At 37.4% G+C, this 18,560-nt stretch overlaps 3 protein-coding genes across 3 annotated transcripts; all 3 read right to left on the bottom strand.

Annotated features, from left to right (window-relative positions):
- Positions 1 to 960: 960 nt before the first annotated feature.
- Positions 961 to 6,736, bottom strand: LOC140787481 (protein RBL). Its single transcript, XM_073136411.1, has 5 exons — positions 6,463 to 6,736; positions 6,223 to 6,321; positions 1,797 to 2,884; positions 1,459 to 1,720; positions 961 to 1,303 (listed from the first exon to the last, which is right to left on the bottom strand). The coding sequence occupies exons 1-5, from the start codon at positions 6,479 to 6,481 to the stop codon at positions 1,089 to 1,091; spliced, it is 1,683 nt and encodes a 560-aa protein (XP_072992512.1). The 5' UTR covers positions 6,482 to 6,736; the 3' UTR covers positions 961 to 1,088.
- A 1,816-nt stretch (positions 6,737 to 8,552) lies between these two features.
- LOC140787536 (metal transporter Nramp2-like) lies at positions 8,553 to 12,410 on the bottom strand. Its single transcript, XM_073136507.1, has 4 exons — positions 11,815 to 12,410; positions 11,070 to 11,206; positions 10,306 to 10,958; positions 8,553 to 9,111 (listed from the first exon to the last, which is right to left on the bottom strand). Exons 1-4 carry the CDS (start codon positions 12,342 to 12,344, stop codon positions 8,905 to 8,907), a joined length of 1,527 nt encoding a protein of 508 aa, XP_072992608.1. The 5' UTR covers positions 12,345 to 12,410; the 3' UTR covers positions 8,553 to 8,904.
- A 3,218-nt stretch (positions 12,411 to 15,628) lies between these two features.
- Positions 15,629 to 18,132, bottom strand: LOC140786268 (stress enhanced protein 1, chloroplastic-like). The gene is made up of 4 exons (XM_073134567.1): positions 17,906 to 18,132; positions 17,685 to 17,789; positions 16,823 to 17,001; positions 15,629 to 16,008 (listed from the first exon to the last, which is right to left on the bottom strand). The coding sequence occupies exons 1-4, from the start codon at positions 17,952 to 17,954 to the stop codon at positions 15,904 to 15,906; spliced, it is 438 nt and encodes a 145-aa protein (XP_072990668.1). The 5' UTR covers positions 17,955 to 18,132; the 3' UTR covers positions 15,629 to 15,903.
- Between the last annotated feature and the right edge of the window lie 428 nt (positions 18,133 to 18,560).

Genomic DNA, 18,560 nt, shown 5'->3' on the forward strand with positions numbered 1-18,560 from the left:
ATATATTTAATATATTTATTATATCATTATCATCTGAAATCTTATTAATATTATTTTTAATGCGTTAAAATTTTTATCTAATTATCTACAAATTCATCTCTACTAAATATTTTTAAATTCAATCTTTCGATTAGTCAAATATAATGGAAATATAATAATTTCAATTTCAATATAACTATTAGTAGGGAAGTGACAAAAATGAAAGTGAAAAAAATTCGGGAGTTTTTTGCACCAAAATACCACTTGGTTTTTATGTTTATGAGTCAAGATTAATTTTGGTTTTCATTGCAAATGAGATTTTTTTTCTTTTGTTTCTTCTAAGTTTGTCCCTTTTATTATTTAGTACTCATTAAATACTGATGGGATAATATAAAAAAGAAATTATTTGTATGGTCTTCTTTTTCTTCTTATGCTGGTGATGATTCTTTTCTTCGTGATTTAAAATTCATAGTCTATTAAGAAATTCGTAATTTAAGTTCGAAATTCTAACTATAATTTATAATTTTTTAAGTAAATATTGTAATCTATTTGTAACATAGATTAAGTTGTTTTAATTTTTTGGTGCACTAAATTTATCACCAAAAGTACTTAATCTATATTGCAAATAAATTACAGTATTTACTTAAAAACATCATAAATTACAGTTAGAATACATTAAAAAAGAAGAAGAATAAGAGGGTACTAATCATTTCTCTCTCTCTCATATTTCCTAATCAGTATTTAATGAAACTTAGAAGAAATAAAGAAAAAGAACCTCATTTGCAATGAAAATTGAAAACAAACCACTCACAGATATAAAAACCTAAGTGGATTTTTGGTAGAAAAAACCTTTTTAGCTTCACCAACAAATGTAATAATCCAGTGTGTTACACTATTACCCTTGCCATAGGTAAAAGTGAGAAAAATTATGTTCTTAGTGTTTTTGTTTCCAGCATTTTTGCATCTGTGGAATTGCCAGCATTTTTGCATCTGTGAAATTGCAGGCCTATTCATTCCAAATCACTACACATACTGCTGAATTTCATTACCAATTGCAGCATTTGAAACATTGAATTATGTTAGACGAAATTTGGAATCGGTTACAATGTCTACAAGTACTCGTCAGATAGATCATCATCAAGTGCAAAGCCATTTGTGTCCCCATGCTTGTTTTTGGATTTTGAGGACTTGCTCGAAGACTTGTTCTTTGCCGAGGGCTTCTTTCCCTTCTCGGCCTGTAACTCGAGCCCTTTGGCCGATGGCTTCCTTTTCCTCTTCGAGTTTGTCGCCTCCGCTGCTTCTTCCGCAGCAGAATTACCAATCACTGCAGATAGGAAAAGCCCAAATCAGACTTCAGATTAATTTTTAGGAAGCAAACAAGAATCCATAACAAATCTCCGGTCAAGGTTTTACATAAATATGACAATAGCATATCAGTAGTCAAAAAACTTGCAGGCTTACAGAAGGCAGTTTGCTTACCTTCCAGCGGACTGGAAGCTGCAGGAATCGCCTGGCCATTTTGCACCGCCTCCATGGAGAAAGGTGAGCCAGAATGATTGCTGTCCTCTAACTTTGATGAGCTTCCAAGGCACTTGTCCTGCTGTTCAAGAACATCTGGGGAAGGAATTGCAGGCAAGAAAAATAGTTCTTCCTGTGATGTGTCTGAATCACTAAAACCTGAATCCTTCTCCACCGTAACAATATCAATTTCCTCATCTTGATTGACATCCAATTCTTTCACCTGCAAATAAACAGTTTCAGATGCATCTAAACAAGTTTATATACAATGACAAAAACCAATCAAAGCATAAAGTTACCTTTTCTGCCTCGGGCATCAAATCAAATTCATCTTCTCTCTCAACATACTCTTCATTTTCCTCTAGCTCTTTGAAATCTGGAGCAAATGCACTCCAGTTCTCCGTGTAGTCTTTGGCCCATATGTATATCAAGCCTGCAACAGAAACAGAAACAACCAGTGGACGAACAGGATGCCATGCAAGGTCTATCAGGGCTTCTTTGGGACCTTCTAGGATTTTCACAAGATATCCAGCTCTATCCCATATGTATAACTTATGCTCCCCTTTGCTAGCAGACGCCCCAACAATCCATTCACCATCACCACTAAAACATGGTGCTTTCCATTGTATTTTTGTCACTGCATCCTGGAACTCCCGGAAAAGGATCAGACACTGGGACCCATTAACTTTCAACTTCTCGATCCCTTCATATGCATCATTCTTGCTGCTCAATTTTTCAAGCTCATTTGTCGCACCTTTCTGAGACAGAAGGTTCTCATAAACTCTAATAACTCGATCATTTGAATTTGTTAGCAGATACTGACCGTTCCTACTGAAAACAATATCCTTAACAACAGCGCCCCCAGAAATCGGTATTATTGCATGTACCTGAATGTTCTTAGAATCAGTAATGAGTATTTCACCTTTGGAGTTCCCCACATATATTAAATCTCCAAACTTGTTAAAAGTTGCTGCAGTGGGAGTGAAAGGTGGAGAACCATCTGAAAATTTATTGCGTGAATGGAGAGGAGGTCCATTCCCTGGAATTATCACTGAAACTGGCAGAACAGTGGAGCTACCGGTGTTTAAATCAACCAGGATAGGGGCAGAAGAAAGAGGACAAGCTAAGCAAACAGATGGAGTGCAAGAACCCGGATGGAGAGAGGCATGTAGAGTAGTTTGCTGCAGAGTAATACGAGTAACTTTCTCCCCACTTATTACATTCCAAAGTGTCAAAGACTTATCTGTAGCAGAAGCAAGTAAATGGCGACCAAACTTGGACCAGCAAACACTTGTTATTGGTGCAATACAATCTTTATCACGAAGTTCCTTCGCAACCCCTCTAGTCTCAAAATCCCAAATAACACAGCTTCCATCGGCACAGCCAGCTGAACAGAAGGAGAAGATTCAACTTTTAATCAGTCCTAACAACTCCATGATAGATATCGGACTAAATTAGAAACTGAATATGGAACGCAAATGACTAAAAGACTAAACATGAGTTAGTATTTCTTTGCATAAAAAGAAGATTTAAGTCATGGAAATACTGATGCAATTCAGTGACCAAATTTTTAGCAAGTCACATATTTAATGAGATAATATCTGTGGTAAATACTGATGGAGATATTCTAACAGACATGGAGAAATACACAACTAGAGGCAATTTAAATCAGTATATTATACTACAGGTAGTGAGTCAGTGACAGACTGAGTAACAAACTTGAGTTCTGGAACATATGTACAAAGAAGCTTTCATTATTGCAAGATATGTACATTATAATTAGTTATCTGAAGAGTGACCTTACAATAAGTTCTCCATATTAACAAAGACGTAAGAAAAAGCCCTTTTCTTTGATTTTTCTGTGCCGCGCGAAGGAAGTATTCAACTGCACACCTTCCTGCCTCTACATTATTCAAAGATGTTAATGGAACTAATATGAAAAATATTATATCTTGCTTATCCTTGGGCACACCCTAGTGGTAGAGTTACCATCATTCATATCACATCCCTCATCCCTGGTCCAAATCACCCTACTGTTGTCGACTTGCAAGAACGAGCTCATGTGCATACACATACATGAAAAGGAGAATTTATTTTATATGTTTATTTACAGTAGAAGGCCATTCTTAAAAGCACATAAAATAGATAACAACTGGAAAACAGTAAGATAACAATGCAAAAAAAAATAATCAGTTGTAATATACTAACTTCCATAAAGCAGAAGTAATGGTTTCTATTTTCCAAAGAGCAAATGTCTCAAGAAAGGATGGTTATTAAATCAGAGGAAGTTTGGAGACAGTCAAGTTAACAGACAATGAAAGTTGATATCATAAAACAGAAAATCGTCAAACCAGTTAAACATGCATAGAGTATAGGAAAAGAAAAAACAAAGACTGACAAATAGCAGCAAAATATGATAGTTGAATCGACAAGATTCTTGGCTAGTATAGCAAGCCCAAAGATGCATATTTGGTGAATTTCAAGGGCATGCTGTTTCAGGTACTATTGCAACTTAAGGACATAGAATCAATTATCTGATGAAATTAGTTTGATATCTCGCAGAAAATAAAAACTGATATTTGAAATAATATGCCATAATAAGTCAGCAAACGTCCTAACTCCTAAGAAAGAGTCTTTTATAGCATTCTCAAGGATTGGATTTTTTTAAAAAAATCAAGGCTGTTTATGCCTGCAAGTTTTCAGCAGAATACTTTTATTGGTCACCAGTCAATCATGGAAAGCTCTTAATATACCGCCATAATAGTAAATAACTATATGCTATCAGAACAATTGTAACAATCTAAAACTTGTTACTAGACTGGTATTTATCCTACTGTCCATCCTGAGAAGAAAACTCTATTAGGGAAGAAAGCTACCATCACTCCTAATAGCTGTCAGAAATCTGGTCCTTGAAGCAGTTCATTTGGCTGATGGAGAAAGAACAACTCCAGAAACTGACTACATGGGAGTGACTACCGGTTATGTGATAGGAATAGATGTTTAATCACCTCATTCCAGTCTACTTACCAAAGAAGACGACATCTGACCGTGGGAGGAGATTCATAGAAACGGATGAATCCTAGGCCACCCGACAACAAAGGTCATCGTTCCATTAGAACAATATCAGAACGCTTTTGGCCGAAAGCAAGGTTTGCCAATGTGTTTGAACGCCCCTCGGGCTGTTCGAATGCCCAATAACATGATCCTTGGTTGAGTTAATTTATTTCAAAAGTTTGATTAGGTTTGGATTGGTTTTCTTTCCTTAAGGGATTAATTTGATTAGAAGACTATATATAGGTTGCTTTATGTGAGTCAGAGTATTTTCTTCTCTATCTCTTCTTTCTCAAGTCTAGCCAAGGGGCTAGGGTTTATTGATTTCTCCTCTTTCTATCTATTAAGACTTTGTGGTATTACTTTACTACTAAGACAGCTCATCAAAGTCGTTTGACCCCTGTTTCCACTAAAGTTTCTCTTAGAAGAATCCCTTTGCTACACTCGATTTGAAAGTAAAGAATTCTACAAACTCATAAGCAAACTAGTTGAGTAGGTCTTTGGAGCATTTCCATTTCTCAAATCTTGTCAGGTGGGCATTCAAGATCAATTTTAATTTCTTATTTTATCTGAGAAGATGCAAAAGATTAAAAAGGAAATAGATCATGGTTGATTCATGTAAGAATTATCATTGGATGGAACTGATATATCTGGCTTTAGAGGATAAGTGAAATATTACGCTCTTAGAGGTTGCAAAAGTGAGGAAGTACTCTAGAGAGACCTATGAACAGGCAAAGATGACATAGCTGATAGCTCTCTAGGTTGTTAACAAATAGCCAACAACTTTTAGCATAATAGCGCTTGCTCCCTTCTTCAAATGAAAGAAAATGTCTTTCTATTTAGGAAGTTAAATTTCAAGAATTTAGCACGATTAAACAAGTTTTTAGTAGAAGAATGTGTGGTTGCAAATTAAACAAATTTAGGAGATCAGACCTAACTTCACTATGTTATTTACCCATCCCTTTGAATCCTAACGAAGAAATACCCTCTCATATATTTCTATGTTCTTCTCTACCAAAAGGAAAGATTAGCAGAAGATTTTCATTCTCATTGATCAAACTAGGGTTGGCATGCACAAAGTGGGATTATCCACATCCAGCATCTTTGACTTGAGAGCTCACTACAGGTCTCCAATAAAATTTAGCCATGTGCCGTCCATTCCCTTTAAATCTCAAAAATGCTTCCTCGCCAACTTTTCCTCAAGACCTAAAAGTTTAATATCTATTATTCCACTCCCTACTGCTTCCGATATAACCTAGGCTCTTCCATGCTGTATGCCGGTTTGCTCGTACCAACTTCAGTATGGGCCAAAATATAGACTGTAATGATAGCCGATAAATGAAAACCTCTAGGTTCATGTTAGAGTGCAAACAGATAGTATCATATGGCTTTACTATGTCAGAACAACCACAAAGACAATTTCCTCAAGCTATTCGTGGTTGACATTGTGCGAATTAGACCATGGCTCAGAATGTGGGCAAGGCATCAAAGATTCTTAGTGTTTCTTCTATTCAAGAGACCTTTCCTAAGCTTCTTTACAAAATAACAGACATAATATTGTCAGTTTGATCACACATATAAAAAAAATCCGCCCTTCTTCGGACAATTACAACTCGCAAGCTACAGATCAGTTCCATGTGAGAAGAAACAAGAAGCGGAGAGAGAAATATTCACCCGCGAGAAGAGTTCCTCGGCGATTAAAGGCGATACATTTCATGTTCCCATGCTGCAAATACTCCTCTATCACCTCCGGGAAATCCCCCTGCAGTGGATCTTCACAACCCAAAAACGATTACAACTTCTATTTCCCCAAATCTACTCCAAATTAATGAAGAATAGAAGGAAAACACAAAAAGATTGAAACTTTAACCTCGAAAGGGACAAAAAGAGCAGAGAAAAGAGCAAGAAACCTACCGATTATAGGAACATTCATCGTCGCCAGCTACTCAGCTTCTCTCCAAGTATTCCTATCGCATTGGCTCGAGAAAGACCGAAAACAGAGAGAAGTAGATAAAAGGCTAGAATTGGGATCTCCAATCGACTTCTCTTCGATCCGGCGAAGCAAGAGGATTCGAAATCCCCACCGGAAAAAGAGATCGGCAGCCAAAAACCCTAATAGAAACCCCACCAAAATAGAGCGCAGCTCGTCTTCGACTAATAACCGGGACAAGTGTAGAAGAAAAGTCCCAAAATCGTGGTTTTTTCGAAGTCAGTATAAAGTAAGATTGCAGGGGGAGAGTCGATTTTCATTTAAGGCCCTATATTTAAGTATATTTGGCAATAGGTCCCTATAACCTCTGTTTGTAATAATGGTCTTGGATTAAGGTAACTACATTACTTTACCTCTCTCCTGTACTTACGTATGAAATCAATTTACCCCCTATATAACTTTTTTATAATAATACAGTCCCTATAATTATAGAGAGTTCGTCCTCATTAACAGAATCCGCCCAAATTATCCTTCTCCAATCAATTTATCAAACCAATATAATAACAAAGACATTTTAGTAATTTTAGACGATCTCTGGGATGAAAACTGTCTCACTTTAGTTAATAAGAAATAAGAATAGCAAGGGTAAATTAATTTTATGTATAAGTACAAGAGGACTCCTACATTTAACCATATAGATTTTAAGGGAGGAAGTTCTTCTCCCTTTTCCAGTTAGATAATGTTAAGCTGAACTAAAATACAAGTATATAGAATTGAATTAAATTATATCTTTTTTATTTATAAGAATGTAAAATTATACCGAGTCATAGTTTGAGAGTTAGAATATAATTTAACCACTTTTATATTGGAGATTGAGGTTTTCGGTAATGTTGTGATCTCTGTGATGGGAGCAGACAAATCTACTGCTATTAGATACTTGGCAGGTGGTGGTTCAAGAGCCCAAAGGCTATTGCGACGGCTTCAAACCTCCATGAAAGAAGGGAGGGTGAGGTGGGGAGGAGGAGAGGCCTCCATAGCAAAAGAGAAAGGGAGTACCTACCAATGGAGGAGAGGTGGGATTGAACTATTTTTGGGGCAGGGTGGAGCAAGGCTCAAGGTAAAGATTGAAAGGAGAAGAGCAGCATTACCCTTCAAAAGGTGGGTCACCTTGAGCAGTCAACTAGGTCTAGGAGTTTTCCATTAGTCGAAATAGATTCTGCATGAGTTAGGTTCTTGAGGGCAGCATACATGTGGTGTGGGAGCATTAGAAGATTTTCATATGCAAAAGAGAGTTAAAACTTATTAGGACAGGGAGCAGCATAAACCCCCTGAAACGACCACGGGTCTTTGGCAAGGACGTGAAGCATGCACATATATACTCCTCCTCCAAGACAACCTAAAATTTCTACTCTATTTGCCCAAGAGGCTCAATTTGCTAAATAATATAAATTTTCTACTCTATTAGTTTGCTTATAAGAAAGAGTACAGGATCTATCTCGGTAATTGAAAAAAAGCTTAACTATCTCTAGGGTCCTAATATAATACAATTAGATCTCCAAAACCTTTAAAAGAAATATCCCGTGTTTAGTCTACTACAGTTGGGGTTCAGATTTTGATTGGTTGTCAAATTATTGATCAATTAGAAGAAGCCAATCACCATATTATGGGCAAATTATCTGGGCGGTGGCCGCCTATCTTAGTGGCTCGACTCATCTCAATTTAATGGCTCAACCGCTTGTCTCATCCGATTCAAATAACTATAGCTCTTAGTTTGTAAGCTTGCTAGAGCCTGGTACCTTGAAGACCTTAACCTATTTTGTGCAGGGACTCTCAAGATGTCCATACGGATACCAATAACTATACCCAACTTTTAAGATAAAGACATATGTATTCACAAATAAGAGGAAACTAATTGGTATCCGGGAGTAGAAAAGATTGAGCCACTAGATATAATCCACCGAAGGTGCAGTATGTTATGTTCTTAGATTTAAACAATTTGAAAGGGAAAAAAAAAATCAGACAGACTTTTTAAGGACTATCAAGCAACAAATTAGAGATTAAAACAGAGAAAGAATTGAGATGGAATAAACTAAAATTACATCAGGTCATAGCCATTTATCTCAGCTCACAATAGATTACATTATTTGGTTTGCCCTGAACCTGAATTAGCTTTTTGAAGGATTTACAAAAGTTTTAACTTTCTTCTCTAAGGTGCAGCCATAAGAAAAAGATTAGCTTCTTCATGCACAGGGGCCGCAGGATCGAAACAGTAGGAATTCAACTAAAGGCAGCAACCTAATTGAAAGAAGATAATAGTCGACTGTCAAGATCTTATCGGATTTTGCTAGATTTGCTGTGACTCTTGTCTAATCTCTTGATGCTTGTAAATGGCAAAGCAATTGTTTGTCCTGATAAGCTATGAGTGCTCAAGAGCTCTTGTGGACTGCTGAGGCAAGTCGGTTATATAGAGCAGTATCTCGCAAGATGAGATAAATGACAAATACGACATAAACTGCCAAGGCAATACCCATTGCAGAACCAAGCAAAGGCCCACGAACTTCAGCAGAAACAAAATCCAGAAGTAGATACCCGTTGATGATTATTAGGAAGACCACAACCACCCAGCTTATCAACTGCCAAAACGAAACCAGGAGTAAGAGTAAGAGTAAGAGCAGTACACTTGAAATAGGAGTATTCACTTTCCATGCATGTTATTTCTTTCGTCCAAGGAGCCAAAATATGTCATATCAAAGATATAGTTTTTGCGAGGATTAAGACAAATTGTTACTCTTGTGAACATAAAAAGGTATTGATGACAATACATATATATATATATATATATATATATATATTTAAGAGCTAGTAGGCATTATATTTATTTTGCACAAGTAATAAGGAATAGTTTCACAATAAGTAGTTATATCTAAGAACCAAAACACAACTATATTTCAGAACTGAAAAAAGATTATTCATGCTTTAAACTACTGATTGAGGACCCAAAAGTGGCCTAGAAGTAAATAGGATAGATTTTGATAATTAAGCAAATGAATATTGAAATATAATAGGGGTGCAAAGGAGGTTAAAAAAATGATAGGTATCACTCCAAATAAGCAAGAGATCTATAAAAATAAAATATAAAGTCCAGCCAGGGTAATGCTATCATGTGAGTAACATTGTTATTTGCAGAAATGTTCAAATTTAGTTCACTTTTTAGTCAGGAATTGAAGGATTTTAACATGATAATATCCACAGCACAAATTTCATTTCTCTAATTGGAGGAAGCATAAAAAGAATGGTAACTAGACTAATCATCCTTCAGTAAAATAGTTGCAAAAGAAGTAACTAATGGCATGATATAAGCTCATTAACCTTTTGACTATGTATCATGAAATCGTATAGTAAACATGAGTAAGATGACTATTCGTGGACCTATAATGGAGAAATCCAAATCAGTTGCCTCTTTCAAACTCCAGAGCAACTGATAATAATAATACAATGAAGAGGAACATTCACAATTCCCAGAACAATTTTAAGTTATATTTCAACAAGCATGATTCTATGACGGGTCTGGTGAGAAGGATTGCCTAAAGTTAATAAAGAGATGCTTCTTGACAAAGATTAGCTAATAACTATCAAGCAGGTATCTTCCAAACAGGATCTTCTGCCTACTTGAAGGTGATTTTCCACCAAGCAAATTGAGGAGTAAATGCCTCTGTGCTCATTTGAAACCTACTTATGGCCCAGCATATTATTTACACAGATAAGCAGTCATGACAACAAATGAAGAGTTCCAAAATTGACAGTTCTACTAAGGATTGGCAACTTACTTTGGTAACAGAACCAATCCTGAAAGCTCCCATAACTTGTTCCTTCGAGACCAAAGTGATAAGAGGAATCAGGGCAAATGGAATCTGGACAGATTGAAGCACATTAAGCGACTCATTCAGAATATCCATAGTAGGACCGTCAGTGTCAAAACATAAAGCCACGATGATAGTTGGCACAATTGCAAAGCTTCGAGTGATCAGTGCCCGCACCCACTTCTTTAAACGAAGATTCAGAAAGCCTCCCATAATAAACTGCCCGGCATAAGTGCCAGTGATTGTGCTACTTTGTCCAGATGCTAACAACCCTATACCCCAGATGTAAAGAATAGGAAATAGCCGACCCCCGTATTTCTCTTGCAGAAACTGCCCAGCGTTCTCAAGACCAATGCTGCTAGCCTCTTTAGAACCATAAAATCCCTTAGCAAAAACTGTCGTTACACATACATTGATTATGAAGGAAATGACGAGAGCTAAAGTTGACTCTATGGAATAATAATGTATTGCTTCTCGAACACGGGATTTCTTGTTAGTGTCGATCCTTCTCGACTGTACAAGTGCAGAATGCAAGAAAACATTATGAGGCATGATTATGCAACCCACGACCCCCACTGCCTGCTTTATGGTTTTGGAGCTCAGCTTTGGAACTATAGCACCTGCAGAAACAAATGAAATCAGTTCTTGCACAAGAGTTTAGTACAGAACATAAGAAAATGATCGTCAGTATGTCGGAGAACGAAGCACCAAAGGCTGCGAGCAATATCTACCAATTAGAAGCTCCTTTCCACTGGGTCGGGTTTCACCAAACATTATTGCGAATGATATTGCCATTGTTGCTATAAGAACCCCAAAGACTGCTTCTAGTTTCCGCACACCATAGTTCTCAAGGAACAGAAAGATGAAGCTGTCAACAGGATGGATGGCCTTGTAGTTAATACACAGAATTTTCTCAGATCAGCATAAAAGAGCAAGCCAACTACATAGATGAAAACTATCTTCAATTATATAGCTAACCGAAGTACTCTATGATGATAGTGCAATTAGCATAGTAATTCTTTCGTACAGATTAACATAAAAGCTTTAAATCCAGAATAGCTCAAAATAGATATTTTTTTGTCCATTGAGTTCCTCTGTTAACATGATCCATCTGATATACTGCCAAGTTAATGACAGTATCATTCAGAAAGAAGCAAACTAAACAGTAAAAAAAATTACTAACTGCGAAAAAAATAGAACAAATCCGAAATCTAAATCAAAGTAAACTGCTTTCAAACCGAAACAAAACCATCAACACGCAAAAGAGCATACAACATTCCCAAACTCCCGACTTTACACCAGCAAATCAAGAATCGCATCCAAAACCTCCCAATCCAGTTGCGAAGAAAAACAAAAACAAATCAAAGATGAAAAAAGGGTGAAAAAAAGCAATCTGAATCCAAATCAAATTAAACTGCTTTCATAACAGAGGAAGAACTAACAAATAGAAAACAGTATGAAGAAAATATTACGTACCAATCCAACGCCGTGATGACAACCCCACCCCAGAGCGGAATCGTCCCGCCACTGAGAATCTTGATCGCAATCGCACTACCGATAACCTCCTGAATATCGGCGCCGATAAGGGCAAACTCCGCCATGACCCAAAGCGCCACTCTCGCCCAACCCGGGTACTCTTCACGGCAAAGCTCGGCGAGGTGCCTCCCCGTGGCGACCCCGAGCCTCGCGGACAAGACCTGTACTAGGAGGCCCATGACGGTGGCCCAGAGGAGGAGCCAAAGGAGCGAGTACCCGGCGATTGCGCCGGCTTGGAGGTCGCCTTCCAGGTTTCCGGGATCCAAGAAGGCGATGCACATGAGGAATCCCGGGCCAGTGAAGAGCCAGAGCTTTCGCCATGAGAAGGGCGGCGGCGAGGAGGACTCCGACGAGGATTCGTCGTCGTCGGACGAGATGGCGATCGCGACCTTCTCGTCGGAGTCGTAGGCGGTCTCCTCGTCCTCGACGGAATCGGAGGAAGCGCTCGGGAGGAGCTTCTCGGTTGCCATGGGAGGGATGGGGAGAAGAGAGAGAAGGAAGAGGAGTCGTTCGAAAGGAGTCTGATTACGGGATTTTATACATCGGAGGTGACGAGATGCGCCCGTTTTAGTTCGAGGATAAAGGCCACTTTATCGGCGAATAAGTGTTTTTTATTCAACGAGATTACGAGAGTAATACTAATATACCTTTAAAACGGTGATAAACCCTGGTCAACATCCTGTTATCAAGGGTTTATCGGAATAATAGAAATTGGGTTTCTTCGAAATATTACACTTCTGACCCCAAAAATAGAGTAAATATGAAAAAGGGACCTATAAAAAATATAGAATGTTTATGTTTAAAAATATCTTAAAGTAATGAGCAGTAAAAAGACATGTCATCAAAAGATCCCTTTTTTTAGTGGTGGGGCCCAGCTGATATCGGCAAAATTGTCGCACATAGAATGAACGGATCCAGGACGAGCCTTGAACCACGAGATCGTGGTTCTGGCGTACCAACTCCCGCCACGTCAACTCGAGTTGGATACTTCCGGTTACTTTTAGTCGCACTATGGCGAGGAGTATTTTACATAATACACCCTATATTTACCCGAATTTCACATTCCAGCCCTGTACTTTTGCTTTACAAAGCACAATTTGGTATTATTGTAGAGTACTATAGACAAATTTCTCTTCATTCGGAGAGAGGCAACGAGCGCTGGGAGGGTGACGTGGATGCCGCGTAAGATTATAGGGTGGCGTGGATGCCTCGTAGGATAAAGTGCGACTTCCATGGAACCTGAGTGGCGAGGGGTAGAAAGAAAGCGGGACGGGAACGCGTGGCGGGATGCGGTCACCGCCCATCCTAGCCGTGCCTCTCTCGTGGTCCCACGAGTTGGGAAGTGGCTGCCCTCGTTTCGGATCGCCATGTCACTCTCTAATTCTCGTATGTCCACGTCACTTAATTAATTAATACGGTGTGTTACAATTAGGACGTGTATCTTTCTTTGAATTTAGAATAATTTGATAACAACTATACACTTAGACTACTAAATAGTTCGGATCTATGTCGACATTATGACTAGAAAATAACGTATTTAAGTGTACAAAGATTTTCTAATTTAGTTAATTAAAGAGGTTGTTATAAGTATAATAGATAAGTGCAGGATTTTATTTTGGTATTTATCGATGATATAAGAAGTAAAAAAAGATACATAATAAATTGGCGAAAATAAAAATATAAATCTGCATGAATAAATCAATACTGAAACAATAAATAGACATACTATTCGCTCGCTCCACATACCTTAGTTTAGATTAGATTGCATAATATATTTTTGGCCTTTCTTTTTTAACATCTCTTATCAAGTTTATGATGCCTATGACTTGTTCAGATTGCACTCCTTTTTCTTCTTTTTATTCTTTTAAACATATCTCCTTATCTTGATTGCAAGACTTGTCTCTGTAGTCTTTATCACTACCATTAGGCATTAGCCTTTTGCATTGACAAGCCACAGAGTAGAATATAAAGTCCATGTCATGGGACTAGCTATGTATGGAGAGAGACATTCCTTAGCAAATAAAAAGTAGAGATAAAAGAATGCTATCTTGATCATGTAGATATTATCTCACCAAGATCAGGACATGGGAAGCTTCTAACATCCCATCAATACCTAGGATTATTAGGAAGGTGGTATTATATATATATAGTATTCTAATTTTTCAATAAAATAAGAGAGTTTATACTTGTATATATTATTATTGTGTTTAGAAATGATAGTTTAGCAAAGGATTAAAATATTCTTTAAAACGGATGAACGAGAAAAGGAGAAAGAGATTAAAATGATAGACGATTCAAATGATATATTTTCAAAGATAAAATAATAATTAATAAATATAAAAATATTATATAAAAAATGAGAGATGCGAAGTGGGTGTAACTATACTAGTCTAAACTTCAGTAGTTGTTTATTTGGTTACCACTATAAAAAGATTTATACTAGAATAAATATATTCGTATTCTATAAGATAACGAAGGCCAAGAAATTTAGACCAATCCTTAACTCCCTTACACTTAGAAATAATTTTTTTATTATCATAGAATATTTATTAAAAGTATGTATAATATGTTAATTACTAATTTATATTTGATATATGTATATATATCCTATCAACTTACTTTATATCAAATCAAATAGTATATATAATAATTTTATAAAAAATAAAACATAATATTTTCTTCACTTTATATTATATTAAAGATAATTATTGCATTCTTATTTCAGAATATAAATCAACATAAAAATAATTTTTTATAAAATAAATTTTTTATTTTAATAATAACAAAGAGTAATACATATTTTAAAATTAACCTTATTCCTAAAGTAAACGAAACATTAAAACCTCGCCTCCCGTCTAGGCTTAGATGTTGAGGTGCTTCCTCTTTGTCCTTCCTCGCCTCCTCCTCCTCCTCCTCCTCAGCCTCAAAGCAAAGCATGGGTTAGAGGCGAGCTTGGGGATGCACATCCCAGCCTTGACATTGAAACGGACAGTAGGCCTAAAAGTTCAGTCCGAAAGGTGACGTGATCTTGATGAACAAGGCTAGCATGCAAGATAAATACGGCGTATGATATATATGATCCGACCAAAGAGACTCCATTACCGAGAACGAGAGAGAGAGAGAGACGTGTTACTTTACTTGATAACGTATAAGTATCGGATAGCATGTAGGTTATCGAAATATGACGAGAAATAGGTTTTTATATTAAATCTCAAACTAGAAAAAAATTCGACTCCTGAGAGCGTGTATATTCGTGTTAAGTGTCGACAAGTATTCAGATCAGTTTTCGGATATATATATATATATAGTTATGTAAGGAATTATGATAGCATAATTAGCAAATATATAGTACAAAGTATAAAAATAGTCTTTCACATCACTATTTTCTAATCTTTCAGACTAGATGTGCAAATATTAATTGGAATATTATTCTTTAGTCGATATTGTAACAGTGTAAATTATTCGGATACAAATAGGAATTCAAATATTAAAACTCGATATGAATTCGAATCAGGTCAGGATTTAATCTGCTCGTCATGGGAAATTCCTCTTATTCCTTTTATCGAACCTAATTTTATGTTGGCAGGAGGCATACATTAGTAACACCTAATGGTCAACAATTTGATACCGAGTTGTAGGAAACCCTGGGAAAAGAAAAAGATATTAAACCCTGGCAAACCCTAGCATCCAGATGCTCAAGAAAATATATTCAACCAACCTAAAATTTTACCAAACATGACATAGAAGACAAGAATTACTTTGAGAAAAGGCCACTTCATTATGCATCAGTAATCACTTGAATACCAATATATGACAATCGCATTTTGTTAACATATATGGAAAGAGAAAAACTAGAATTGTGTATTGCCAGATAGCCCTCTGCTATCTTTAATACAAAATTTACTCTTACTAATCGCAGATATCATCGCCTCCATAATACTGTCATTCAATCACAGTAATATGTTGGCGAAAGGAATCTGATGGGATTAAGGGCCTTCAAACCGAAACATATGAACTCTTTCAGACTGATTAATCTCGAGAAGCAGATTGAAAGATAAAGAATGCCGTCAGAACTCCAACCAAACCAGTACCAACCAGCGCCAATGTAGGCAATGATGCTGCTAACCCAAAATTCTGTAAAAAAAACAAGTTGATAGCAATTTCTTAGTAGCGCACATTGTAATAATATTAATAATAATAAGCCATTCGTCTTTTGCTCTTTGTAAGTTCCAATCAACTACATAAAGACCACTATTATACTCTTGGCAAACCATCCACACTAAAATGTGATCAAAGGCTGATTAGATAGAACACCGATCTTGATGAAACATTCACTAAAATTAATGAGGTGAAGCACTACAAGCAAGCAAAGAAATTAGTAGATGCAGGATGTATGATCTAAACAAGGTTAAGCAAAAGAAACCTAGGAGTTAATCAAGATATCCAAGAACCAGAAGAGGAACATAGGAAAGAGCAATCAATAAATGTTAGTGGTGATACATATCATGAGAAGAATGTCGATGTAGGATGAGTAATTTTTAAACGAGCATCGTAACTCAATGTTGAGTCTTGTCATAACATGAGCATGATTCTCCCCTCTATCCCTCCCAATTAAACCACTAATTTACTCCAAGAGATCAAAGAGGGTAAAGAATGAACATTGTTCCTTCCTAGTACTACGCATTTAATAGGATGAGTAACTGTTAATCACACATCCTAACAGATTAAGCTAAATATCTAATCCAGTGATCAATGTTGAGGCTTATCATAACATGAGCATGATTACTCCCCTCTATCTCTCCTAATTGAACCACTAATTTACTCTAAGAGATTCAAAGAGGGTAAAGAATGAACATTGTTCCTTCCTAGTACTACGCATCTAAAGGATTGTGCTGTTGGAATTTGCATTCACCAAGGGATGATTTCACTATTCACAAAGAGTCCATACCTCTAGTATTCCTTTCCCGGTTGCTATTTCAACAGTAATTGCACTTACAAATCCAACCATTGCAAGGCGACTGAGCCATACATCTAATCCATTGTTCTCCTTTGTGCCCTGCTCACACCTTATAGACAGCGAGATTGCTTGTGATTGAACTTTCCTTCTGTTGGAGGTAATCCAGAAGACTGCAAACAACAACAAAAATCACAAAAGAAGAACAACAGGCATCAAAGCCATTACCGAAATATACCTAATTTCACAATAGAGGCATAACAATATATAACTTACCTTCCTGAAATTAGATCATAATAGAACAAGTAGAAGAAGATGCTTTATATGAAATGCTGCTATTTTATTTTTTTTTCCTTTGAGAGGTAGATATTGCACCTAAATACCGATGAAACATAAAGCATGAAAAATCGGATATATAGATATAAGCTAACCTTCTTGTTCCAGTTTCCTATTGTGATAGATACAAGAAAGAAATATAAACCACCCCTTGGTTACTGTAGACCAGATCAAGTCATGCTTCAATTAGATAAAAAAAAATGTAAATCCTAAAAGAGTATGCACTTAAATATTCGTACGGTTCCATCAATTTCGGCCGAATTAGGTCAAATACACTGCGCATTACCAACTTCCGAGAAGAAAGGCACGGATTAACCCCAAAATCAATGAAAAAGTTCAACAAAAAAAAAAATTTAGTTTCTTGTTATGAATAAGAAAACCCACAAATGCAATACTAGGGTAGTAATCACAAAGCAAGGTTTCTAGGGGGGAGAAGTTCCAAACTTTAGTTATCGATGGTTCATTTCATAGCGGAATACTAGTATTCTCCAAAATTAGAGCAAAAGAGAAGAAATTTAACCGTGGGAAGTGCCACGCTTGAAGGAAGAAGCGAGCACCGAGGTGGAGCGAAAGGGCAGAATCCTGGGATAGGAGCCGGCTTTGGTGGTTCCGGCCACGGAGCTCGCTGAAACCAGAGACACCAAGAAGTTACTAGAGTTATACGGTGCAAGACTTGTCTATTTGTGTGTGTGTGTGTGTGTGTGTGTATAGAGAGAGAGAGAGAGAGAGAGAGAGAGAGACGTAGGAGAGAGGAGCAGCATGATGAAGTCGAAAGGAGAGCTTGAGCCATGGAGGGATGGAGATAAAATCAATGGGGGATAGTGGAAGCACTCGCTACGTAGCCCCTTTTTGTTAATCTTCTTGCGTCTTATCCGTACTTCTTTATTAGTCTAAAAGACAAGGCTGTGATTGTTGCTCCGCGACCTGTTTGTTTCAGTATCCATCCACACATTTGGGAATGGATAATCAAGCAATTAGTTGTCATGCTCGGCTACTTAAACTAGAACTATAGTTTCGACCTGGGCCAATCTGGCTGAGCAGTCTGTTCGTCAGCCCGCTCGTAAGTGGGTCATGCCGGGCTAGAATAGCCTAAGCTGTTACCGCCCATCGGCCCGCAAGAAAGTGGGCTCGGGTTAGACAAGATGCTGACCGACAAAAGCCATCGTCTGTCGAGCTAGTGGGCAACAAGCCGGTGAGGTGATTGCAGCTTATGTCTACGGAATAGAGGTTGGGGAGTTGGGAGAAAGGAGGAATAGAGCCGGGTTAGGGAAGCGAGGAAGGAGAGGGTTAGGGAAGTGAGGAAGGAGAGGAGATTGGGAGAAGGGATGGGGCCCGCGAGATTTGAGAGGTGATGGAAGAAGAGGGTGCAGGAAGGAGGCGACGGAGGAAGGGATGG

Source organism: Typha latifolia, chromosome 4 (assembly GCF_019914945.1).
Source record: "Typha latifolia isolate L0001 chromosome 4, TyphaL0001v2, whole genome shotgun sequence".
Taxonomy (NCBI): Eukaryota; Viridiplantae; Streptophyta; class Magnoliopsida; order Poales; family Typhaceae; genus Typha; species Typha latifolia.

Bases quoted from the DNA above. Each gene is read 5' to 3' on its own strand.
- LOC140787481 (XM_073136411.1), bottom strand. The intron at 2,885-6,222 runs GTGAATATTTCT...CCTTCTGTTCAG, and splicing joins CCGAGGAACTCTTCTCGCGG to CTGGCTGTGCCGATGGAAGC. The intron at 1,304-1,458 runs GTAAGCAAACTG...TCCTATCTGCAG, and splicing joins AGCTTCCAGTCCGCTGGAAG to TGATTGGTAATTCTGCTGCG.
- LOC140787536 (XM_073136507.1), bottom strand. From the start codon at position 12,344: ATGGCAACCGAGAAGCTCCTCCCGAGCGCTTCCTCCGATTCCGTCGAG. The intron at 11,207-11,814 runs GTACGTAATATT...TCCTGTTGACAG, and splicing joins GTCATCACGGCGTTGGATTG to CTTCATCTTTCTGTTCCTTG. The intron at 9,112-10,305 runs GTAAGTTGCCAA...TCGTTTTGGCAG, and splicing joins GGATTGGTTCTGTTACCAAA to TTGATAAGCTGGGTGGTTGT.
- LOC140786268 (XM_073134567.1), bottom strand. From the start codon at position 17,954: ATGGCTCAAGCTCTCCTTTCGACTTCATCATGCTGCTCCTCTCTCCTA. The intron at 17,790-17,905 runs GTCTCTCTCTCT...CTCTGGTTTCAG, and splicing joins ATGCTGCTCCTCTCTCCTAC to CGAGCTCCGTGGCCGGAACC. The intron at 17,002-17,684 runs GTTAAATTTCTT...TGTTGTTTGCAG, and splicing joins CAAGCGTGGCACTTCCCACG to TCTTCTGGATTACCTCCAAC.